This window comes from Vulpes lagopus, chromosome 4, assembly GCF_018345385.1.
Source record: "Vulpes lagopus strain Blue_001 chromosome 4, ASM1834538v1, whole genome shotgun sequence".
Taxonomy (NCBI): Eukaryota; Metazoa; Chordata; class Mammalia; order Carnivora; family Canidae; genus Vulpes; species Vulpes lagopus.
In genome coordinates this window covers 125,493,620-125,521,047 of record NC_054827.1, presented here as the reverse complement: position 1 = coordinate 125,521,047, position 27,428 = coordinate 125,493,620, and the positions used below count along the sequence as shown (strand labels likewise).

The 27,428-nt window shown below is 34.2% G+C and overlaps 1 protein-coding gene across 12 annotated transcripts in view; it reads left to right on the top strand.

The window, feature by feature from the left end:
- Nucleotides 1-27,428, top strand: part of CPEB2 (cytoplasmic polyadenylation element binding protein 2) — a 67,823-nt gene that overhangs the window by 37,224 nt on the left and 3,171 nt on the right. For 6 of the 12 annotated variants that reach the window (XM_041751651.1, XM_041751645.1, XM_041751649.1 and 3 more), the window contains 7 exons: nt 1,226-1,249; nt 12,738-12,908; nt 14,041-14,130; nt 18,930-19,048; nt 19,337-19,451; nt 21,998-22,179; nt 26,585-27,428. The exon at nt 26,585-27,428 is cut by the window's right edge and continues 3,171 nt beyond it. In XM_041751651.1, coding sequence (XP_041607585.1) covers nt 1,226-1,249; nt 12,738-12,908; nt 14,041-14,130; nt 18,930-19,048; nt 19,337-19,451; nt 21,998-22,179; nt 26,585-26,812 — 929 coding nt within the window. In that variant the 3' untranslated portion in view covers nt 26,813-27,428. The remainder of the gene's footprint in view (nt 1-1,225; nt 1,250-12,737; nt 12,909-14,040; nt 14,131-18,929; nt 19,049-19,336; nt 19,452-21,997; nt 22,180-26,584) is intronic. The other 6 variants (XM_041751654.1, XM_041751653.1, XM_041751647.1 and 3 more) reach the window with 1 other exon arrangement.

Sequence of the window (27,428 nt, the reverse complement as noted above, 5' to 3'; positions counted from 1 at the left end):
GGAGACACCGTTCTTTACATTAAAGCCTTATGTTTTGTAAAACTTCTATAATGGAATGTATTTAATGATATGAAATGTTTTCTTTTGTTTTTTTTTTTTTTGAAATGTTTTCTTTTGATCTTTCCTTTATACTTTGGGGGAGGACTATATTTTTGATGACTTTGACTTTCATTATATATTTTGATTTGAGATTTATTCAGAAAGTAAGTTTCCCAGGCCTAAAAAAAATCATGAAACATGGGTTAAGATCTTGACTTTAATAGTCATTTTTTTCCTTTTGGTTTATTGCTTTGATTTCATATATTAATTCCGGGGTAAAAATACTCAATGTATATTCAGATCTGTGGGGAAGAGTTATTTAAAAGTATGTTGTGGATTTGATGAAACTGATAGTTTCTTATGGAGAATAAATTACAGTATTCTTTTCCCTAAAGAATTAAGTAAACTGCTAATGTAGATTGAAATGCCTTTCTGCTTTATACTTTTATAGTATTTGACATATGTGCTACTCTATGATTATACTAATAATTTGTGTCTGAATCCCTCTTACCCCAGAGACAGAGATATAAACACTTAGATAGGGATTATAAAGTGTGCCAAAAGAATTGAAAGCATTGTTAGCTATATCATTAGTCATTTCTTCAACTAAGCATCTTTGAACTTGAATTAATTTCTTTACCTTCTATCTAAGCTCTACAAGCTTCAGAGTATCAGTTTAACGTTGTTATATCTTTTCATTCTTCTATGTCTTCCAGTACCTTCTCCAAGGCTTGGTGTAATGTGAATTGGATTTGAATAGCTATTTGTTGGACTGTGTCTGCTGTATCACTCTTTATAATTAGGAAAATAAGGATTTAATTCAGGTTGTTTCCATTCATTATTTGGGAAGCTATTTATCCGTAAGGAGTTATATATTACTATCCTGATCAGATGAAAGAAATATTTATTCATGACTTTAAGCATGAATGAGAATAAATGGTTTATTTCCTATTAATTTTATTTTTTGTACAATTCAGAGGAATATAGATATATATATCTTAGATATCGTAACAGTGCTTTGTAAATGATAAAACACCATGCAGATATTATATGGCAACATTGTCCTAGTTCTTAAAGTAGCACTGATTATCACATGCCCACTTAGCTTCTCATATCATGAATATTTGTATGGGTGGGCTTGTTTCTAGTTCTGACATTTTACAATTTGTCCTTTGTTTACATGCAGCAAGGAGTTATGGGCGAAGACGAGGTAATTCATTTCTGTTTGCTATGGTATAACTGTTTTTAATTGGGTTTTACTGATCAATGCTGTAATTAGCCTAGATTTTTTTATGCACTATCTGAACACTCACAGAAAAGTTATATTTTGATTTGTGTACTTGTCAAAGTTCTGAATCTTAAATCTCTTAACCTTTAAAGCACATTTTCATACTAATATAGTTATTTAATAAATGTTTTCCTTTTAAACTGTCCAGATTTTAACTATTTAATTTGTATACCTTTTAAAATAAAGCTGCTATTTATAGTTTAAGAAATATGTCTAATAAAGACTAGTGAAGGTGACATGCAATATGATTTTTCTAGTCTCTAAATCTATAACTGCTTATCTATGGTATATAATTTACAACTCTAATAGACTCTTGTTAACACTGATCTATAGAAATGATGTTGCTAATATTTCCTCTGTGTCTTCTAAGAATATGCTTTCCTTCTCCCTCTCTCTACATCATGTAGGCACACTCACACACTTGTTCACACCCTCTCTCTCCCACACCAGTCTTCACTTCTGAGTTCTTCACTATCCTTAGGTTATAAGATGCTGGGCTACTAAAACCTCTTTGGATAGCAGCTGACATGTTCTGTGGCTTAAACTTGGCTTCTCTTTCTCATATGCAGACTGGGAAGGAGAAAAGTAGATGGGATGAGAAGCAAAACTAACTTTACACCACTAGATTATCCTCCACACTTAATACAACTATAAGTGCACAATAATCATGATATTTAAATAGCTGTTTTAAGTACCAAATGAATAAAAAGGATTTTCCTTGACCCCTAAAATCTCTCTTGAACCATAAAGGATAGACAGTTAATAATAATGCCTTTTGATAAATTTTATAAATGTGTGCCAGTGCTTCAGTTTCTTTTCATGTAGTCATAAGTATGTGCATTTTGAAAACAAATAAGCTAAAACTTTCTGCCACCACTGACGACAGAAACAATTATATATATATTTCTAAGTAGTATTGCCAGTTTGTATGTCACATTGTCTGAATTTAACTTCATTTTTGGAATCTGGTTTCTTCAAATGCTTGACTGAATCTTTTGATTCTTTTAGTTCTCTGACTTAAATATAGAATATAAGAACTCAAAACTCTGAAAACTAAAGCTGAACAGTCTTCTAAAGGTTGTTAGCAACTGAGAAGAGACGGGGAACAATTTAGAATTTTAGTACCTATTTTCACATCTATGGACTGTCCTATTTCAACTGTGCTATATTAATATGGAGCTTCAATTCTTTTGGAAAAACCTACTTATCAACCTGTGATTTTTAGGTATTTTTGAAACTATAGAGCAATTTAATTTAGGATCTTTTCCTTTTATACACTTTTCATCTTTTAACGTTAGTAATTTATGTTTAATCTAATTTGGCATACTCCAACATATGTATTATGATCTAGGAAGTTCTTAGGAGCACGATATCAGAAAGTCACATTGTTGTTTATCTTCTTTTATCTCAGTTTAATAATTACAGACTATGACTATGATATTATGAAAAAGCAAAATTTTTTCTTTTCAGATAGGAACTTATTACTCTTTATGGCTCTCAGAGGATAGAGATATATAAGATTTCCTCTACTTCAGAGCTGCCTGCCAGCTTTGGAAGAAAGAAGACTCTCATGTGGTTTTAAAGCTTCTGGAGAAGCTTTCTTTAGGACGAAACTGAGAGTTGTCACACTTACTTGGCTTAACATGGAGGGGTAACGCCTGAATTTTCCTCTCAAATTATTTGGCATTAGTAATTTTTTAGTTGATCCTCTGTGAATAGTCGGATTCTGCTTTTAAAATTTCAATTTTGATGGCCAGATAAAAAGTATGCCCATTAGAAATACCTATTGAGACATTTTATTTGAATTTGAAAGTACTTTGACACAGTAATAAAACATTAAAAAAAGAAAGAAACCCACACACATACCAAAGGAATGACTCAGAAGGAACTAGAAGTAGCCTGGCTCTCTTCCTATTTTCTACTCATTTTTTCCCCTTTCTGGCTAGATACAGTATTATCACACTGATAACCTTTTAACTACCAAGATCCCCCTTGTATGGGCTTAGTATTTAACATTTTGTCCATCAACGGAACTGCATTAATTTTATTCAATCATTTTTATTTTCTTAAAAAAAAAGTCTGATACATATTAAATCTACTGCTCATGTGGGATGTGTCACAATGAGTTGATATAATTCTTAACCAAAAATAGGACATAGCTCTTTATCAGTGCAGTGGTAGGTGAACAGTATTTTATCTTCACAAGATTGACTTTGTAATCCAGTTTAGGAAGAACTGTTTGTTCTTACTTGATACCTTTGACTTACCTTTAAACCCAGGCACAGAGGAGCTGTTTTCATTGAAAAGATTTCCCACTTGACTGAAGTCAAACCAAATTACCACCAAATGACATTTATATATTTTAATTTCCTTAATAATGTCAAGAACTGTAAATCAAGCTGGTTGTAGATATTAATATATGAAATATACCTTAGGAATATTCAAAGTTAATTATACTGGAAGTAATTAAGAAAGAGCAAATATTTCTTTCCCTGTTTTTCAATTGGGACCTGTCCCAACTCCTGTGTATCTCTATATTCTGGGGGCCAGGATTAGGAAGGAGGAAGAGTCTCTTATGGGGAGCTGACTTTCACATACGGAAAACTGTCTTTAAAAAAAAAAAAAGATTTTATTTATTTATTCATGAGTGACACAGAAAGAGAGGGAGAGACAAAGGCAGAGAGAGAAGCAGGCTCCATGCAGGGAGCCTGACATGGGACTGGATCCCAGGACTCCAGGACCACGCCCTGGGCCAAAGGCAGACGCTCAACTGCTGAGCCACCCAGGTGTCCTGGAAAACTGTCTTGTATTTATTGTCTGTCCAGCATTTCTTCTAAGAGTAAACATACTGGTCTGGGGTTGAAGTAGGGTGGGAGTGTAAAGGGAGATGTGAAATGTAATTTGTTTTGTCTCTCCACTTCAAATATTTTTATATTGCAATCTGTCCCTATTTAGTAAAAGATTAAAGGGCTACTGTGCTCCTAAAGGAACAAAAATATATAGGATATTTTAAATAATGGAAATAGAGCCTATTTTTGTTAATAAGGCTAAACCTCACAATGCAGTCTGTTCTAGCAGGTAATCCCAAAGCTTGAGTTAGTGGATTGTATATGGAATGAAACAGGAGAAATTATCTTAAAAGAGAATGACATTTTGGAAGTTTATGGAGAAGTTGGATTTATTTATACTATGTAGCCATTCAGATTTATGCACCATAATAAACAAGGAATTATTAATAATACAGTATACCATCTATTGCTATCATATCCTTTTATGGTGTATTCAAGGCTGGAATTCTTCATCTTTGATAAATACTTTTGATAACTATAAGAGAATGAGCAGAATCTCCCAAGCATGAAAAAAAGCCAGAGACAGAGGTCAACAAACTGTGGCCAACAAGCCAAACTTCCTATTTTTATAAACAAATATTTATATTAGAACACAGCAATGCCCATTCACTTTTTGTCTGGTTGCTTGGGAGCTACAGTGATGAGCTCCCAAGCTCATGTAGAGTTGAGTAATTACAATAGTACATATAACAGTGTGGACTACAAAGTCTAAAAAATTTATTATCTGGCCCTTTACAGAAAAAATTGCTTACCCCTTCTCCTCGAAGAGGCTGACTCTACCTACTCTGCACCTATACCAATTTCTAAAAGAAATAAAGCTGTAGTGAACTTGAAATATATCTAGAAATTAATTTACAAAGACATTACTAGGCTCTAATTGATTATTAAATATATTATCCATCCTCCATCAGATGAACCTATTATTGGCGCAAAATCTATTCATGAGAGACAGAGAGAGAGAGAAGCAGAGACACAGGCAGAGGGAGAAGCAGGCTCCATGCAGGGAGCCTGACTTAGGATCTCAGGTCTCCAGGATCACAGCCCCAGGCCGAAGGCAGGAGCTCAACCACAGAGCCACCCAGGCGTCCCCTGGGGCAAAATCTTTCTAGGTGATAAGGGTACCTTAGAGCTTCTTCCTTAATTCTTTGGAAAAGTATCCCTTTTCAGTGATTCTATCTGAATAAACAGATGATGCTTAAGAGAGTTTAGTCTTGGATCTACCTCTTGTTTTGATAGTTTTTTTATCCTTTCATATTAAATAAAAATCATGCTATCACATTGGTAGATTTTCTACTCCAGTAGAGTGACTGCTAGAATCTTAGAAGAGGGGAAGAATATTCATATCCTTAATTTATATGGTTTGTTTTTATTTTTAGAACATCTAGTAAATGAAAGTAAAGGATAACACATTTGAGATCAAAGAACTATGCTTAGATTCAAATTGTAAATTGCCTCATTTTTGTACAAATGTTTTTCTTTTCCTACCTCCCCTTTTGATATGTTGAGAAATTTCTTTAATCTGGTCTTCTGAAATAAGATCAAAATCTGAAAGTCAGTATAGCTTTGGTTTGGGCGTATCAATATAGCCACCAAAGTAAAGTTAATAATTGCTTACAACCCTTCTTAATGTAGGCATGTGTGCAGTATGTACCTGCCCACACCAAGACACCAGGTGTTGGGGGCACCTGTCCATCTTGGTCACACAAGCAACCCAGTCATAATTTAGACTCTTGCCCTGTCTTTGGTATAGGAAGCTCATCATGTAGCTTTTATTATTGGATGGAGTAAACATTTTTTATGGGGATATAGAGAAGTCTCAAGCATTCTCCAGTCCTTTTTATTAAAATATTTTGAAGTGAGTAATTTGAATCCTAATTATCCATAACAAATGAGGCTCATGTTTGTCGTAGTAGCTATGCTTTATAGGTAGAAGATAATTTATAGGCAGAAGTATTATCCCCCCTTATCGGTAGAAGGCAATACTGAAGCAAAAGTTATAGACACTTTCAAAAGGCCAGATGAAGGTAGAATAAAGAAAACTGGAGATATCATTAGCTATGTGCTCAAAAGACCTACTTACAAATATAAGTAAAATACCTTACAGTAAGTTACTTGTCACCTAAAATGTACAATAAAAACTATAAAGGTAAAATAGTAGTTACTCTAATCTTGGTTATAACTAATCTCATATTGCATTGTATTAATTTTCATGTTCATATATATGCATGTGTTACATATGTATGTATGTTTACACGTACATAGTACAAACAAATATGGCTGTATATACATTTTACGTTAGAATCACTTAAGTAGGATTTCTTTTAACAGTTCATCCTTGTTACCTTGTAGTATGGTCAAGAATTTTGAGTCAAGATTTTCATAACAATAGCTAGAGAATATAAATGAGGTGTTTAATGTCAAGATCAAATGATTTCAAAAATAGGGAAAAAGTTAACCCTTTAAACAATGCAACTGTAATTATAGTTTAAAATTTTTTTGACTGGGGACGCCTGGGTAGCTCAGCGGTTGAGCGCCTGCCTTTGGCTCAGGGCATGATTCCGGAGTCCTGGGATCGAGTCCCGAGTCGAGTCCCACATCTGGCTCCCTGCATGGAGCCAGCTCCTCTCTCTGCCTAGGTCTTTGCCTCTTTGTGTGTGTGTGTCTCATGAATAAATAAATAAAATATTTTTTAAAAATAAATTCTTTTGAGTGTAGGGTTTTTAATCAATATCCTTTTTCATTGCTGGTTTGAACAGCATGGAAATCTCATCTTTTGAGATTATTTGGAGGAAAAAAAACAGTTTTAACTATTATGGTAAGAACCTTAGGAACAACCATATCTGGTTCTTCTTTTAAAAGAAGAAAACAAAAAAAAAAAAAAAAAGAAGAAGAAAACATTTGAAAATTTCATAAATAATTGCTTTTTTAGATACTTAAAAACTTCAGTCTCAAAGGAAAGTTGTAAGATTGTATAGAAGGGAAATTATGTATCAGTAGTTATTTCTTTTTTATTGGTAAATAGAATCATTGTGTAAATATACCACAATTTGTCCATTTCCCAAATATTGACAGGCTTTTGAGTTTTCCATTTGGGACCTGTTATAAAACTACCATAAACATTTTTATACTCGTTTTCATGTTTGTACATAGCACTCATTTCTCTTAGATGTATAACTAAGAGTGATATTGCTAGTTCATAGAGTAAATGTACATTAACTTTATTAGAAACTACCAACCAGTTTGCTAGTTTTATACTCCAGTAGAGTATAAGACTTTGTATTGTTAACTTTTTAATTTTACCGATTCTGATAGGTATGGAAATGACATCTCAATTATATGCTTATAACGCATCCATTGTATTAAGTTTCAGTACAAGTCTTTTGCCCATTTCACTTAAGAGAGTTCTTTACTAGGGATTATGTCCTATTTTCCAGTGGTTGCCTTTTCACTTTTACTATCTTTTGATAAGCAGCAAAATATTTAATTTTGATAGAAGTCCAGTTGTTTTCATTTATCATTAGTGCCTTTTGGTCCTAACAAATTACTGCCTATCCCCAAATATCATGAAGAAATTCTAGAAACTTTGTTGTTTTATCTTTCACATTTAAGTCTTGAATTTATTTTTAGTTTGGTATGAGAATAGGGATCAAGATTCCTTTTTTTTTTTTTTTTTCTCCCTCCAGCTGGATATCCATTGGTTCATAACCTTGAAAAACATCAAGTGACTGTAAATGTGTGGGTCTGTTCCTGGACTCTATTTTGTTCCAGTTAGCTATTTGCCTTTCTTAACATCAGTGTAACATTCTTAATAATCATAGCTAACTACTAGTAAGTCTTGAAATCTGATCATATAATCCTCTGACTTTATTCTCTTGTATGAACTATCTTGAATCCTTTGATTTATCATAAATTTCACAAGAACCTGAAAATATATCCTAGTCTCAGATCAAAAAGAGAGAGAGAGAGAAAGGTAATTTAATTTTGGTTGAACACTGGGATCCCTGGGTGGCGCAGCGGTTTGGCGCCTGCCTTTGGCCCAGGGTGCGATCCTGGAGACCCGGGATCGAATCCCACATCAGGCTCCTGGTGCATGGAGCCTGCTTCTCCCTCTGCCTGTGTCTCTGCCTCTCTCTCTCTCTCTCTCTCTCTCTCTCTCTGTGACTATCATAAATTAAAAAAATAAAAAATAAAAAAATAAAAAAAAATTTTCGGTTGAACACTGTTGTTAATTAAGTATTTTAGTCCAAGTTATTTAAAATCAAATTTTACTTCTGTCAACATATATAATTTTACCTTTATTAAGGTAAAATTGCCACGTATTTTCATGCACTAAATCTTTGTGTGTATCATTCTTAGAAAGCATGTTTAAAGTGTACTACACATGAAAGATATCATTATTTAGTGGTTCTCCTTTTAGAGTCATATATTAACTTAGATTATAGGAAAAGATAATTGGCAAGATAAAAAGTGATATTTTTGTTGATATATACTCAACAAAAGAGTAAAAGAGTAATTAATTCCATAGCTTAAACATAGATATTTTTGATAATTATTAACTATAATTTATTTGTTATAGTTAAAACTGTATTATAGTTACTAATATAGAATCATTGTTAAAATGTAGCTATATTATGAATATGCTTACAGCATTATAATTAACACAGAAAGTTTAAACCCTTTTTGGATCACCTCTCTTACGTACTGATTTCCTTTGTCACTGCATTTAGTATTTCTATTTAGATCCTAAGTATTTATGATCCAAATTTTTTTCTCAAGATAAAATATTATATTCGTGGGACTGCTAAATTCATATGTGTGTTAGGGCACTTTGGAGTGAAATAATTTCCAATTTGACATGCCTGAAATAAGTATAAAATTTGGATTTGTAATTTTTCTATTAAAAACTAGTTGATATGCATGTTTTCTGCCTCATCGTATTCCTTTTAAAATAATTATTTAAAGTCCAACCTTAGAAATTGAACCAGTTATTCACAATATTATTTGTAATGGATCTTGATGAGGTTTGTTTTCTTAGATGAAATGGTTAGATAAAATATTTTTGAAGGGCTTTCTTTCTAATGATTACACAGACTATTGACCTTTGTTTTACATTGGTCCTTATTTCTGATAACAAAGGAATTGGAAAGGTTAAATTAGTATTCACAAAGTTACTCAGTGAACATGGACATCTTTCAAAGCATCTTACTTAAATTGAATTTGAATCTGTACAATAATTCCTTATTCCTATATAAACATGATCTTCCTCCCTGTTTTTGGTGTTAGAAACTTCAAATTCTTATTTCCAGCATCCAGCTAGCTACAGTTCACATATAGCCCCCTTCCTTCTCATTCCAACCTCAGTTCTCTGCAGGCCATCACATTCCACATTGTCTTTATTTATATCACCTGTATCATTACTTGTCATATTTTTCAAGATATATTAATAATATTTTAATTTGAATATTGTATATGTTAAGGCAACATACTTTGGATTCTGTGCATCATCCCATCTAAAAAACCAACAAACCTTTCATTCTATCTAGAAAGAAAAACAATTTGTCTACCTTCTTACTTTCTTTTCCCTTCTCTAATAAACTTCTAAAGAATCATCTTTTGATGTCTTTACTTTATAAAACTCTATGTGCAGCATGACTCTCATCCAACTTTACTAAAATCGCTTACCTTTGAAGATAGATCATGCATGTCCTCAAACAGTTGTCATTTTTTAAAATGATTATCTTAACATCTCACACCTTTACTTCATGGCTTTTTTTTTTTTTTTTTAACTTATCACATTTTTCTTTGGCACTCTGTTAAAATAATATTTTGGCTTCTCTTGTACTTTTCTTACCACTCCTGTCTTGAGCTTCTTGAATGTTCTGTTACTTCCTTGTAAGCTTCTCAAGGAACTACCTCATCATTTCTCTCTGGAGTTGTCATCAGTGATATGACAAAGAACCTTCAACTATCTCCTCTGTAAAGTTCACCTTCTTCTCAAAAATGTGGCTTATTTCCTTTCTCCACTCCATTTGCAACCTCCTACCTTACATTTAGTTCTGAACACCCTCTCAGCCCCATGCAGTTTCATATTTCTACCCTTCCTTTTTTTTTTCTTTCAAGGTTTTATTTAAATTTCTGTTTCTTAATATCCAGTGTAATATTGGTTTTCATGTGCAGAACTTAGGGATTCATCACTTCTATATAATACCTGGTGTTCATGACAAGTACCCTCCTTAATCCCCATCACCTATTTAACCCATCCTTCTGTCCACCTCTCCTCCATCGACCTTCAGTTCTCTGTAGTTAAGATTCTGTTTCCTGGTTTGCCATTCTTAATTTCCCCCATGTTTATCTGTTGTTGTTTTTTTTCTTAAATTCCACATATGAGTGAAATCATATGATATTTGTTCTTGTCTGACTGACATTTCACTTAGCATAATGCTTTCTAGCTCCATCCACATTGTTGCAAATGTCAAGATTCCATTCTTTTTGATGGCTTAATACTCCATTGTGTATATACATGGAATATATATAGTATATATATATACTATACACACACACAATGGCTTCTTTATCCATTCATCAGTCGATGGTTATTTGGGTCTTTCCATGATTTGGCTATTGTTGATAATTTTGATATAAACAGTTGGCTTCATGTATCCCTTTGAATAAGTGTTTTTGTATCCTTTGGGTAAATACCTAATTCAGCGATTGCTGAATCATTTAATTTTTAGAGGACTATCCATACTGTTTTCCAGAGTGGCTGCACCAATTTGCATTTCCACTAACAGTGTAAGAAGGTTCCCCTTTCTCTACATCCTCACCAATACCTGTTGTTTCTTGAGTTGTTCATTTTAGCTGTTCTGACTGATGTGAGATGATATCTCATTTTAGTTTTGATTTGCATTTCTCTGATAATAAATGATGTTGAGTAACTTTTCATGCATCTGTTAGCCAGCTATATGTCTTCTTTGGGAAAAGTCTATTTTGAGTCTTCTGCCCATTTTTTTACTCGATTGTGTTTTGCATGTTTTATAAGTTCTTTACATATTTTGGATACTAACGCTTTATCAAATATGTCCATGTCATTCGCAAATATCTCCTCCCATCCCAAATGTTGCCTGTGCATTTTGTTGTTTCCATATCTACCCTTTCTTAATGCCAGGTTGTGATCTTTATTGTTCTTATATTTAATTAATGATTCTTATTATTCATCTTCTGACACTTTCTTTTAGTTCTTCCTTTCCATTGTTTTTGTTTTGTTTCCCAGGTATCTACTCTTTACCACTATAGTTACCTCCCTGTCCATCCTTCTTGGTCTGCTCACTTCTAATCACTTTAGCCACATTTGCTATCAGTCTTTCTAAAGCAGCAGTAAAGTTATTTTACTTTAGCTCCTGTATCCACTTTTACTTGTTGTAATCACCTACTCAATAAAACCTCTCCTTTAGCCTGGCATTCAAGTCTAAGCATTCTGACTAGCCTCAGAGCTGTTACTTGCACTCTCCTTATTTCCAACATGTAGTAGTCTACTTTGACTACTTCCTATTTCTTAAATAAATTCATATTTTCCTTCTTATGCGTCTCTTTTCCACTTGGAAAATTTACTCAAAGCCATGTTCTAATAAATATTTTCACTTAGAAATATCTTACCCTCTCTAATGCACTGAGTAAATACCACTTGCTTTCCCTTTTTACATTTACCATTCAGTTTCACTTGGGGATTTAAAAAATTACCCATTTATTAAATTAGCCAGACTACTCCCTTCCTCCAACAGACTTCCTCTGAAGTACTTTGAAGCTTTCTTATGGATATATGCCATAGTTATATGTATAGATCTTATCTTTTCTAAATGTACATTCCCTGAGAGCAAGAAGCTGTATTTTATTAGGTCGTTTTATTTTTTTGATCCACGTGGAGACTAGCATCAGAATTTCTGCAGAGGACTGTATAGGACGTGCTTGGTACAAAGGGTTCCACCCCTAAAGGGTGGGATCAGATGGGGACCAAAGTCCTAGAGAGGATGCCTTTTTCTGTTTTTGCACATGTGCAGAAGCCCTGTCTAATTTACCCTTTTATATATAATTGTCACATGTGTAATCAATTCAGAACCTTCTATGCAAGTCTTACATGTTGCCTTTGTCCTTACTTATTGTGGTCTGCAAGTGGCTTTTTATTATGTCCTCTTATCTATTTAGTCTGTGCCATTTCCCTTCTGCCACCAATTTCTCAAAGGTTTCTCCTTTTACGCATCCAGTTTAAACTGTCCCCCACACCAGATTCTTGCTGTTTTCCATAAAAAAGTTGAAGTGATCTAATGCTTGTTTGCAGTATAATTGTTGTCATATGACTACATTTATTTCTAAGCCATTCTTTAGACTACTTCTCTTTTGAATCCAGGTAAATTAAAACCTTAAACTATCTAAATTTCCCTTATCTTTTTGTCCCCATGTCACCTTCATGTTTTAAGCCTTTGAATTTGTCACTGCTATTTTTATGCCTGACTTTCTCGTTTCCTTACATATCTGAGATTCAAGTTATATTTGTTCTTATATTTTAGGTCGTTCTTCCCTTTTTCCAATAGATGATGGTCTGCTTGATGATGGTCATAATGATCAAGTTGGTGTTTTAAATTCACCCACATGTTACTCAGCTCATCAAAATGGAGAACGAATAGAACGCTTCTCTCGAAAAGTTTTTGTTGGTGGTCTTCCTCCAGATATTGATGAAGGTAGGATGATAATTTGAGCTTAAACAAAAACCTAAAGTGTAACATGAATGTGGGGATATGGAATTTTTTACCTTGAGATTTCCAGTCAGAATGGATATCCATCTCTGTTTAAATATTTTGTCACCTGTTGAAATAAGAAATAGGAGGTAATTGAACAGTTTAAAGATTTTTTCTTTATATGTTAAAATGCATATTGTTACTGTATTTTTTTGTAAATAAGATTATCATACAAAAAAATTTCTTATAAAACTTAAAAATCTTTGATATTACCATAATACAACACATACGAAATAAAATGCCTGCAGTGCATGGTAGTCAACCGTATAATTTCCTGAAGGATAAATAGGCTCTAGGAAACAGGTAAGAAAGAAGCAATAAAACCCTAAAGAGTAATGGAAACAGAACATAACAGGAAATTCAGGTTGTACAAATACTAAACAGATGTAAAAATAATCATAGTAATAATAACAAAGGAAAGTAAGTAAATATTAAAATATGAAACTGTCTAATGTTTGTGCAGTTGTAGGAAATCTGCCACCCTTATTCACAACTAATGGGAAATTGCTACACTTTGAGAAATTTTTCAATTATTCAAATATCCAGAAGCTTATTCTAAGTGTTATTTAGTATAATAAGGTTTTCATGTGATGAAACAACCTAGAGCATATCATTGGATTTGACCTGTATGTGTTTCAGTGAAGCTACCTGATGTGTTTCATAGTATATTTTATGAGTGTGATAACTCTACATGTCTTGTCCTAGAGACCTTTTCTTTCCCTATGAGATTTCACTTATCAAGCATTAACTATCTCTTTATTTAACTTAAGATAATGTTGGCATGTTTATCAAGCCAGTAATATTTATAGTTTGGTATACTATCAATCCATTAGTATCCACATGTTTTATAAAATTTAAAACTCACACTGAATTGATTGCTCTGGCCAATGTGTTGCTTAAAAATGAATTTATTTTGACTATAATAGTTATTTATTCATATATATTCTTTTAGTAAGGATATTAGACATGAGTTTTCTAATTCTAGTTTATCTTAGTTTAACTTATAAAATATGGTTTGTTTTCAAAATAAACCATTAAAATTAATTCCTAATGTGTATTATTGTACTTTTTTAAGACGAAATAACTGCTAGCTTCAGAAGATTTGGGCCTTTGGTAGTAGATTGGCCTCATAAAGCCGAAAGCAAGTCCTATTTTCCACCAAAAGGTAAGAGTTTTTGCTGTTAATATTTTCTAGGGAATCAGTTTTGTGATAGCAAATAAGACAGTATAAATTACTTTGTGTTTTTTTCTCTTTTGAATATTATATCATTACACCTTTATATACAAACTAAATAATAGAGTAATTTTTGAAGGCTAGTAATGTTTGTCAAGTGAGGAAGAATGGGCCTAAGGACTCTCATAGTTTCACTTTAAGCCAGTCAGGAACCATAAGACACTTGCTGCACTCTCTCTATAATGATTTGACAATATTTTCAAAGGCTCAAATCAGCTAATGTTTGAGGTTTTTTTCTGTCTGAAGCATCCTTCTAAGTAACGGGTACAGACATATATATATATATATATAAAAAGTGCCCCTCTACACAGTAAAATTAAGACCTGTTTGAGAAAAAAAAATAATAAACACGTGAACATTATAAATGTTGCAAGATTTACTTAAGTGTTTCAAACAATAACAGATAATAGAGCAATATTTACTCTGTGGGTGAATTTAGCTGGAGAAGAAAGTGACTGGCCCAAATCCTCATTATATTAAGAGATCAGATGTGAACAGGATACCTAATTGTGCCAGTAACTTATTGCTAGGATACTACTGTGGCCTGTTACCATAGCACAAGAATCACAAATTACACTGTCATTCCTGTAAGCAAAGCAAGGCCACAGTCAGTGTGGAAAGGAAGTACCCCCTGCCCACAATGAGCAGGGGTGGTGAGGGGAGAGAATTAAATGTGAATCCAGTCAGGTTGCTAATGGCAGATTTTGTGAAGTGAATAAAAAGAAAGGGGGAAGTTGAAAAAAAAAAAAAAAAAACAAACAAACAAGGCTTTTCTTTAAACATCATTGAAATTTTAGAAAAAAAAAAAAAAAAACCCTATTCTCCTGGCTGAGTAGATTTTCAAGCCTGGAAAAAAGACTCCAATGGATCTCTTAAATGGTCTGATTTGGGCTCTGGGAAAGGAAACACATTAGAATAGTTATTGGCATACAAAAACTAAAGTTTTCTAGTAATTATATGGGACATCTCCACTTTTTGTCACTGAAAATTCTAGAATTGTCATTTACCAATTCATGTAGATTTTTAGAGAAATGGAATAATGCAGTGTTTTTTTTATTTTACATCTTTAAATCTTATGCTTATAGAATCAAGAACATCTTTTGAGCAGGAATCCTGAATCCCAGGTTTCTATGAGAATCTGATTAAAGCTATGGACCTTTCTCCCTGTACTCTATATTTTCACTCAAATTTGGAGTTTACTGGTGTGTTGAAGGTCCCAATACTTAGTTTATGTTGTTTTTTTTTTTTTTTAAGACTTTTATTTATTTATTTGACAGAGACAGTGAGAAAAAACAGGAGGAAGAGGGAGAAGCAGACTCCCCGCTGAGGCTCAATCTTAGGACCCTGGGATCGTGATCTGAGCCCAAGGCAGACCCTTATTTAAATAAATAAATAATTTCATTTGACTCTCACAAGCCTATAAAACATTCTCATTTTATAGAATAAAAAAACTGAGGTATTTAGCAATTAAATGACTTGCCCCAAGTTAGTCACATGAGCAAGCAGTTGGTGGAGTAATTCCGAGCCACCAAGGCGCCCTCCTGATACTTGGTATAGACAGAAAATTAACTCCATATAGATGTAGACATTCATTTGTTTACTAAGTTTTAATCTGTTGTCCATTTTTTCACTCTCTTGTCCTTTTATAAAGTTCATTAAGTGTTCAATAAAAGTGCCAATTAGCTTCTAATAGTCTAAGTTACAAATACCCTGGCCCACTTGAGGAATGTGACTAGTCTCTCCATATTTCTGGCTCTTCAGTTTTTCTCCCACAGTACAGTCAGGTTAATCTCTCCAAAAACTCATCTGATAGTCCAATCCCTTGACCATCTACTTAAAACCCTTCAGTGGTTTCTTTTAGTTAGAATAAAGGCAAAAATGTATTTGCCCTGCCCGGCCTCCCTATCTCTCTGGTTTCTTCTCCCATTATTGCTTCTTGTTCCCTTCTGGTTCCGAAAGCAGGCCTTGTTCTCTCCTGCCTCAGGGCTCTTTCGTATGGTGTTCTCTCACCCTGAAGGCTCTTCTCATGTGTCTTCATATGTATACCCCCTGCTTGTCTCAGTTTAAATATTGGTTGTTCATAGGAAACTTTGAGGACTCGCAGTTCATAGTTCACAGAGGCTCGGCATTTTGAAAGCACTTGTTACAGCTGCAGTGTTACATTTTTACAACTCTATAAATCTGTTATGACTTTGCTAATACCCAAGTCTTCCCATAATTTCTAAGACTATGCTTTTACTCATCTTTGTGTTCTTGGAAATGCACAGAATAGTAATTGACTAACAAATGATGTAATCAGCTATAAATACTACAGGATAGGGAAATTCCTTTGACCTGAAGTAGGTGGAGAAGGCTTCACTTAGAAGTTTTGAACGAAATCTGAACGTACTGTGCAATTTAGATAAGATATAAAGCAGTTGAACAGAGTCCCAGGCAGGAATTGAAATACAGTTTTACAATGGAGCGAGAATTGGTTTGTGTGGAGACAGGTATACATTTTTTGGCTGAGCCTCTTGTTCATATAACAGGATGGTGGACTCAAAGCCTAGAAAGATGTGTTGGCACAAATTTGATCAAACAGAATAGTTGCTGTCTTTGCTCTTGTTGCCGTTGTTGTGGTTTTTGTGGTGATGGTTAGTTTATTTTTTCAAACTGAAAACAAAACAAAAAGACCTCAAAAAAGTAGCACTGGCAAATCAGTTTTTGATACAATTATAGTTAATTGTTGTTGCCAGAGACCAGTATTTCCAAACCTTGTTCTTTCAAGCAGTTTTGTCGTTGTTGTAATTCGTTTTCCATGGTTTGGAAACACTGGTATAGATCCTGTTAGTGATGCTGCCTTCTAATTAAGGCAGTGACATGAGCCCTTGGATATGGAGCCACACATGTACATGTGTTTCTTTCACAGTGAATGAGGTTTACCCTATGTGAGTATGAGCTTGCTATATAGTATGTTTTTGGTAAGAGTATTTTAATATTTAATGGTTTGCCTTAGCTAGATCATAACTTACCTGCCATGCTGCTTAATTAGTTTTGTGACACAAACATTTCTTCCCTCGTAATCACACAAATAATTAAGCAATATTAAGAATATTGAATATAAAGTATTACTGTAAAACTAAGCAAAATTAAAATATTAATATCAAAAATTAATATCACAAATCTTAACATTAAAAATACTGAATTTAAAATACTATTTTAATAAGTTGGTCTTTTATCCTCTTAATTATTACAAAACAGTTATAACTTTCAAATCCCTGTATCAAAATTAAAGCCTTTGCTTAAAGAAAAACCTCTCTTTGTTATTTATTTTTTCAAGCTTTTTTTTTTTAAAGATTTTATTTATTTGAGAGAGAATGAGAGAGGTAGTGCATAAGCAGGTTGGTTAGAGGGAAAAGCAGACTCCCCACCAGAGCAGGGAGCCCAACACGGGGCTCAATTTCAAGACTCTGGGATCATGATCGTGAAGGCAGATGCTTAACTGACTGAGCTACCCAGGCCACACCAGTTTTCTCAAGCATATTTAAATTATTTCTAGCAAGTAGAAAGGTCTGTGATGTGTTTTTTAATCTGCATAATCATACCTCTGAAAGTTCCTATTTGCATAGCTTGGTTTGATGGCTTATTTATGCAATCAGGTATTACAATTTTAAAATGAAGCACTTTTATGTCACATCAGACTTTTGTGGCAGTTATAGCATTGTCAACAATAAAGCTGTGTGTTTAGGTTTCTATCTAAAATGTGACCTCACACTTACCATTGTATAATAGATGTGCCTGGCCTGCTTGATGACTTCATATTAGAACCAGATTACAGTTCTCTAGGTTTATTTGCATAGAAATCTCCTCAAGGAAAAAGGGATGTTTTTTGGTCAGTTAGTTATCAGCTACTAGGAATAATCATATAATGGCGAACATGCGGTATAAATTTTGATACCTTCTTTTTATAATAAAGTCTTCTGCTTAAAGATTGACAATCAGTTATCACAAAGAAAGGGGGGCGCGGCTTATTTCCCAAAAGTCCAGGCATGTAAACAAGAGCATGGGCCCAGAGTCCAAATACAGTGTCCAGACTGTTTGAAAGGAGTGTCCACTGCTTATCCCAGTCAAGACTTGATTTAAGGTTCTGACCCATGCTGGAGGACCTGTTTCACTCCAGCCTCCTTCAGGTAGTTTCCTTAGTACCATCTTGAAGTTGTGATGCTGACTATGGAATTCTCCCCTTTTTATGGAAATTCATGGGCCTTTCCAAGTGCGCTCTAATCCAAATCTAGGAATCTTTTCCTCATATGCTTAACAGGGTAATCCTGCCAAGTTCTTAAAACCTCGGGGGCTGTCCTGGATTTGAAATTACTCCACCAACTGCTTGCTCATGTGACTGACTTGGGGCAAGTCATTTAATTGCTAAATACCTCAGTTTTTTAATTCTATAAAATGAGAATGTTTTATAGGCTTGTGAGAGTCAAATGAAATTATTTATTTATTTAAAGCCCTTAGCACAGTTTTGGGGAGTAAGCACTCTATATAAGATAACTAATTAATGAGTATCTGTTTTTGCATGTATTCCATAGGATATTGTGTTCTCCTCTAGAAAGTCTAATGGTTCTGGTTCTATTTGATAGTTAATATTTTTTTCTTTTCCAAAAGCATGTATTTTTCTAAACAGTACTGAAATTTGGGGTGAAATAACTTACTTTCCCATAATGCCTCATTTTTAATGGTTATTACAGGCTATGCCTTCCTTCTCTTTCAAGAAGAGAGCTCAGTTCAGGCACTAATTGATGCTTGTATTGAAGAAGATGGAAAACTCTATCTGTGTGTTTCCAGCCCCACCATCAAGGACAAACCAGTAAGTAAATACTTCTTGGGCTTTGGGCTACAAATTCAGGTTTTCCAAAAACAATTTTGAAGTAAGCATTAGTGATAAAAAAAAAAAAAAAAAAGAAACTACCATGTTAAGAGGTCAGTTTTAAAAAAATTTGGATAGCTTACAGTATCTAGATTAAAAAATACTAATCTGTTTTAAAATAAACTATACAAAAATTTGAAAAATAGAAGGACCACTGTTAACTGGCACAAAGCAGCATAAGCTGTCAAGGGAGTAAGACTCATTACAGTGATGTTATTTTCTTCATAGGTTCAGATCCGTCCTTGGAATTTAAGTGATAGTGATTTTGTGATGGATGGTTCTCAGCCTTTGGATCCTCGAAAAACAATTTTTGTTGGAGGTGTTCCTAGGCCATTAAGGGCTGGTAAGTAGGATGTTAACAAATGTTGCTTCTTTAAAAATCAAATATGAATTAATTCAATAAACATTTGGGAACCATTGTGTACATGGTACTATTGGATATTGGACAAGAAAGGGGCAGATTCCTCATGGCTCTAAAAGTTAACTCTCTATAGAATTCTGAGAAGCATTTTTAAAACCATCAAGGAAGTGGAGAAATGGACACTTACCTATCAATATTAATAGTTAACTCCAAGCAGACTTTTGAGTCCTTAAGTATGTCTCTAAAAGAAGAATTTGGGGTCTCTTTATTTTATGTGGGTTGATTATGATATCTGAAGAAGACATAAACAGGATTTTTTTTTTTAAATAGCACTTTGATAAGTAAGAAACATATTCACGAATAACCAGGAACCAGAGATTTACCAGAGATGTCATCTAGGAACATAATTACAGACATAAATGCCCACTGTACAAGCATGTTTTATGATTCCATGTGCTCTGTGAAGTGTGCTAGTGTCTTCCACCCCTGAGAACATCCTCTTCCAATACAGGAGATAACATGTTAAAAGAATCATTCACACATGTAAATACTTAGAGAATGTAACTGCTACAAAGAAAGCCTATAGAGAATAGAAGAACATCAAAGGAATATGGTATAATCTGATATTTAAAAGATACTCCTATTTGAGCTGACACACAGCAGAAGGAATAGAGTTGAGGTGGCAGGAGGGTTGTGAGGAGTGTGTTTCACAAAGGGAAGAACATACTCAGAGATCTTTAGTGGAAGGAAGCAGAGGGCATCGGAGGAACTGAAAGAAGCCCAGAGTGACTGACTAAGGGTATAAGGAGTGAGGGGAGACACAAGAAGGCATTGAAAAAGTGAATAGGAGTCAAATCATACAGGTCTAATAAGGTAATTAGGTATTTATCAATCTCAGAGCAAGGGAAAATCAGTGAAGAGTTCTGGATAAGTGTAGCTAATGATACGTTTTAGGGGCAATTGGGTTGAGAGTAGATTTGAGTAGACCATTTAAGGAGCCCATTTTTGCAGGACAGGAGAAAGATAACGTGAGCTTAGATTGGAGGTAGCAGTGGTAAGAGAGCAAAATGAACACATGTCACAGATGATTTGTGAGGTAAACTCAAAAGGCTGAATCTCAGCTTCAATCTTAAGCCACTTAAGTAGATAGTGGTGCCTTCTATTGAGGGGAAGAACACTGGAGGAAGATTGTGGTCTTGGTTTTGAAAGCAAGTTTGTGGTACTATTTAGAGCACCTACCTAGAAATTTCAGTTAAGCCTTTATATCTAATAACATTTTTAAAAGAATTACTCTTGCTACTGTTTTGATAATAAATTTTGAGGGGCTTTGCTACTGTTTTTATAGTAAATCTAGAAGAAAAGAGATAAAGCTGTTGCTACGATCCAGATGAAAAATAATGAGAGCTTGGAATAGGATGTTAGTGATGGAGGTGAGGAGATTGGATTTTAGAATGAACTTGGAAAATCAAGTTCAGGAACACCTGGATGGCTCAGCGGTTGAGTGTCTGCCTTTGGCTCAGGGTATGGTCCCGGGGTCCCAGGATTGAGTCCCACGTCAGGCTCCCTGCATGGAGCCTGCTTCTCCCTCTGCCTCTGCCTCTGCCTCTCTGTGTGTGTGTCTCATGAATAAATAAAATCTTTTAAAAAAAGAAAGAAAATCAAGTTCATAAGATTGCATGTACAGTTTGGAAAACAGAAAATAGGATGAAGCCAAAGGTCTTAGCAACTTCATCTTTTCTGTTGCTTACCAATTGACTCAGCAAAAATTCATTGGAGCAGATTTGGTGGGATGGGGAAGATTAGGAGTGCCATTTCAAACACGCTAAGTGATGATGGTCTGTTAAATGTCAGTATGAATTGTCCAGGAGATAGTTGCATAGATGAGTTTGGAGTCCAGAGAAGAGAGAAATTTAGGGGCTGAAACATGGTATTTAAAGCCATGACATAGGATGAAGACACTACAGCCACAAGTATAGAGAGAAATCCATGGACTAAAACTTTTGACATTGAAAAGTCAAGAGTTGAAGAAGAACCAGGTACAAGGAAGACTAGGGAGGAATTGTGAGGTCAGATGAAAATTAGTAGAATGATGTGTCCTGGAAGCCAGATGAAGAAAGTATTTCAAGGGAAAGGAAGAAATGAAATATGTTCACTGTTGTTTCCAGGTAGATTGACCATTGTACTTGGCAGTGGCATGAGCAATTAACATGGGATCATGGGGTGAAGGTCTGGCTATAAAAGGTTGAACAAGGAAGAGAGGGATGGGGAAGTACAAGAAAAAAATGTTAACATTTTGGCTGTAAAGGGGGAACATAAAAATTAAGCAGTTACCAAGAGGGAAAAATAAACAGAATTAAGAGTTCTGATTTGTTTTTTAAAAGATTAAGAGTGATCCAATATAGAGGGAAAAACTGATGGTACAGAAAGGAGGGAGAACTGCAAAATACTTGTATAGTGAAAAAGTACTTAAAAACTGCTGATATACTGTGTTCTCTCACATTATATATGAATTTCTTTTCCTTTTCAAGTGGAACTTGCTATGATCATGGACCGGCTGTATGGTGGAGTTTGTTATGCAGGAATTGATACAGATCCTGAGCTAAAATATCCAAAAGGTGCTGGTCGAGTTGCTTTTTCCAATCAGCAGAGCTATATTGCTGCCATCAGTGCTCGGTTTGTTCAGCTTCAGCATGGAGATATCGATAAACGCGTAAGTTGTGTATTGGGAAAGCATTTAACATCTTATAATAAGGTGCTGATCCAAAGCTTACTACCCTGAGTTAATACTATAATTCAAACACTTTATTTTTTTTTATACTTCTTTAACTCTTAAAGAGTATTATATCAAAATACCCCTGAAATGTAAAATTATTAAACATATTTTGAACCTTAGATACAATATACAAAATATAAATGTCCTTGTCAAGTTGTTTGGTTTTTTTGTTTTGTTTTTAATCCACCAATAAGGTCTTAATATCCTTCTGACCATGGAGGCAGAGCTTTTTTTAAGAGCTTATGCCCTGAAGCTAGTCTGCCCAAGATCCCATTTCCACCACTTGCTCTGTAATCCTCAGGAAATTAACTCTCAGTGTGCCTCTTTTTCCTCATTTATCAAATGTAAAGCAATAATAATATGTCTTTCACAGTTACTTTGAGGATTAAATGAATTTTCCTATGTAGAAGCATTTAGTTTGGCACTAAGTGTTAAAGCATTTTTATCTTTTATCATTAATTTTAAAATAAAATACACTATATTTCCCTAAGTGTACAAAATAATAAATATACAAATAAACTAAACACACACAATAACTATCCTAAACTTTAAACATTTACTCTTTAGTAGCATTGTTTAGGTCATCACAATGAGAACTTTTTAGGAAGTCCTATGAATGTTAACTAAAAGCTACTCCATTGAATAATTCCTAGTACTGATTACCAGCTAAAATAGAGAAAATGACCAAAACTCAGTTGTTCACTTACAAATCTGTTTCATACTAAAATCTGTTAATAGTTCCCATATAAAGCTAAGCATTATTCTAAAATTGTCATGTTTGCATTATGGTACAGATGAGATATGCTAAGAATAAGAGGCAATTTAACTTTTTTAATATCTAAATTAGTAGATATAACTTGAGTCAGTATTTATTTTTCCAGTGTAACAGTTTCTAGCAGTTTCTTCCCTGAGGCTATCTGTATGTATTAAAAGACTTGGAGGCAGGGGAGCTGGTTAAAGGATATGGATTGACTAGACCATGGGCTCTAAAAAGTAGTCATCAATTTAATTTCCAAGCCATCCCATAAATGGGGAGAAAAGCACAACATAGGTTCAGTTCATAGAAGCAGACTGATTTTTGTTGCATTGTTACTTAAAATGTTGCAACACACACCTAAGTGGAAGGTCTTTGCTTTAATTCCAACTGGCAGGAAAATTTGTTGAACTGGAGTTCCTCCAATCCAGTGGTTTTCACCCTCAGCTACAGAATAAAGTCACCTGGGAACTTAGAAAAATCTTGACATCTGGGTGCCCCCCCAGCCCCAGAGATTGTGCTATAATATAGCTCAGGAACAGCAGAAATTTATAAAGCTCCCAGGTGATTCTAATGTGCAGCCATGCTTTAGACCACCTATCTAGTCTAACCCTGACTTTCGCCAAGAAGTGATCCAGTCAAGGAGGAGGTTACCTACATTGTATACAATTTATAGTGCTTTAATATGCAGAAGCACAGGGAAAAAAATGTTATAGGTGTCCTACCTCATCCTTTGTTTCCAAAATGATAGCTGAAGAGCCAATTATTTAGGGCAGAGTTGATTCCTAAAGAGCAACTCAGATGCAGAGCAAGTGATTTGGGAACACCTGCATGCCTTCTTAAAAAGGCATTGAAATATCTGAGAGAAAAGTTTATTTTTTAAGATAAGTGCTACTAAGGTATATTTTGGATTTTATCTGAAATAATTTGAGAGATGCCTGGCTGGTTTAGTCAATAAAGTGTGTGACTCTTGATCTTGGGGTGGTAAGTTCAAACCCCACATTGGGTGTAGAGATTACTTAAAATATTAAAAAAAAATTATCCTTAACTATTTTTAACTATTGCTTACATACACACACACACACACACACACGCAAAAAAAAAAACACTAATCTTTGTACCTTTCGTGTCTCAGGTATGAATGTAATTATTAAACCATAACAACAGATTAATTTTAAATTAATAACTGATAACCCAAAGATTTGAGAAGGATTAAAATTGTTCATTCAGCATACTCTTTTGGCTCATGAACACTTTGAGGTTTAATTCCTATCTCCCCAAAAGCTGGGAAGCACTATCACCACAAAAGTGTAATTCATTGTAATTTTGATATGTTACTCCATTGTAATATGAGTAATATTCATTGTGCCTTCTGGTACTTACTGGGGGAGTTGTGTTTACAGTTCAAGTTGAATAATTAAATATGAATTATTTCATTAGTTATGAATCCAGGCAACAAAGTATTACAGATAAGTTCTAGGGAAAGGCATCATAATAGGAAATAATAGCTTACAGAATTGATGAAATTCCAACTGCTTTTCAGACTTACAAGAGTTAATTTTTAGAGATTATTAATCAGAATAGTCTAAAATTACAAGTTTGAAATCCAATTTTCCATCTTTGAAAGTCTGCAATTTGTTAAAGGTAAATAGATTAGCTTCATAAACTAATATCTAGAATTTTAAAATACAAATAACAGAAATCATTGCATTTAAAAATTCTTTTCAACAGTTTTACATTAAGTAACTCCTGCGCACCAAGCATTTTATGGGATATTACGAAAATGAAGTAAACCACACAGACACTCTGTCTTTAATTACAGTAAAGATGAGATATAATCATGAGAAAGAAATTCACCATATGTAAATGTACCTCATTTCTTCAGATACAGTTTCTACTTGGTGCTAGCTATCCTGCTAGATCCTAGGTACTAAGTATTGAGCAGACACTTTCCCTGTGCTCATTTTGTTTATCATCTAGTAATACGAAATCCAGTATGAGATATTCTTTGGTAATTCCTTTAATTATTATCAGTTATTATAACTACTAATATATGTGTATATAGTTATATAATATTATAATGAAAAAATGAATCATAAATAGCAGCCAGGCAATCAAGATAGAATCCATAAAGAAAAAAGTTGAAAAGTAAAGATTAAGCATAAAAATGTTACAGTTCGTGTCAGTTCGTGTCAAAGATCTTTTTAAAAACCAAAAGCCAATGGAACAAAAGGTTAAAAATCCTTAACTGGCAAAGAGGATTCATTTAAAAGAAAAAACCTGCAGCAAGAAAATATGCAAAAGACACAGACTGTTCAGAAAAGCAAAATGTTCAGTGTACATAAAATATGTTTATCCAGCCCTAATCAATGAAATGCAAATATAGACAACTTAATTCCATTACCTTTCTGTCAGATGGTTGTTTATAGTTTTTTTCATCAACTTTTCAGTTTTTCTCTGTTCTTTGTTGCCATTGTGATAAATAATGCTTCTGAAGATAAATACCCTTATATATTCATTTTCTGCACTCGTGCAAGTATTAATACATTCAGAATGGTAATTGTTGGCTTGTTATTTTTTACCTTGGACAAACACTACTTTATCTCTAACCAAACTGTTAAACACTCAGTTTTCCCTCCTCTCCTCAGGATAGGCTGAGGTCTTATATTGCCTGGCACCATTCAAAGCTAGTAAGTAGCTCTCCATTTGGAGTTATTGTTCCTAAGGAGTACTGGCTTGCAGAGTCCCTGCAGTGTGCCAAGCACTGCCTTAAATGCTTTTACCTGCTGCAGCTCTGTGAAGCAGGTTCTAGTATTCTTCCTTTACAGATGTGGAAACTGAGGTTTAAGAGGCTTTGCACTCAGAGCGGACTGGAGTCTGAGGTCTTCTCCTGAGTCACACCTTCTCAGTGGGCCTTTGACTTTATATCCTACAAATTCACAGAAGTCCAGACTTGCCCTTAATAAGATTATCCACAGTTCTGCTGTGTGTACATACCAAGTAGTTAAAAGCAGAATACATACAGAAGTGTTGCCATAATCGGTGGTTTGGGGTTGGGCCGTCTCTCAGGTGCTATTGGAATGAAGGGGAAAAGGTATAAAAACCATTTGTCTCCCGTGCCCTTCTCTTTTTCACTCACAAACACCCTAACTCCCAAAATACTAACACACAGGTGTTTTAAAGATGTTACTTCTTATGTGGGGGTAGAATGTTTTATGAATCAATTAGATGTATAGTTTTTTTAAGTCTTTTATGCCTTTGAAAAGATATAATAAATAACACTCAGTTTATAGTCCTCTGAAGAAAATGTACAAGATAAACTAAAACTACCAAACTAAGTGCTCGTTTAATCACATTGTCACTTATGAACATGAAACATCTTAGAAAAAGATGATTAGTGTCAGAATAGAGTGACTTTGTTGTTGGTTTTTGTTTTTGTTTTTTAATCTACTATATGGTAAAGCTATTTCCCTGGGAAACTGCCTACTATTTCTGTGGGGAAATGCCTCTGAACATTTTAAATTTACTGAAATGATTTCTGATGGAAATTTAATGGGAGATTTTTTTTTTTTTTCACTCTTTTTCCAGGTGGAGGTAAAGCCATATGTGCTAGATGATCAGATGTGTGATGAATGCCAGGGCGCACGTTGTGGTGGAAAATTTGCTCCCTTTTTCTGTGCCAATGTCACTTGCCTGCAGTATTACTGTGAGTTTTGTTGGGCAAATATCCACTCTCGTGCAGGACGTGAGTTCCATAAGCCATTGGTAAAGGAAGGTGCTGATCGCCCACGTCAGATCCACTTCCGCTGGAACTAAGAATAGCACACCGGCCTCTGTGTAACAAGGAAAGAAAGGGTGCATGTGGCTTACTGTGTCTGAAGACGCGACAGGCGGAAGAAATAAGTGCATTCTTCTGCTTTCACCCCAGCTACCAATACATGCATCTTTATCAGCAGCCAAAACACTACAAGCCTCTTGTTTTTCACCAAAACCCTACATCTCAGGCTTACTAATTTTTGTGATATTTTCATGTTAAAATAAAATGTTTTTTTGTATTTTCTCCAAGTTATTTTTATATGTAAAGTTAAAATTAGATATGAGAATGTTTTGCGTAGGGGCAAACAGTCTGCTGCTATATAGTGGGTGAAGCGTGCACTTATTTCTAAACGTGGGTTTTTAACTTCAAGATCTGCCCCAGTAATTTACCAAAGGTAGCAAAATAATAGTGAAGATGGAATATGTCTGCTACAAATGCTTATTTTTATTGTTGCTATTTTCAGTGTATACATAAACTAAAAATTAGGGTTGATTTTTTTGCTCTCCATTTTGACTTGCAAGAAATAATACCTCAAGATAATCTGATTTATTAGCTATTTTTAAACATTTTTAATCACAAGCTGTATTAGCTTTGCTGCTATATAGGTGTTATGTG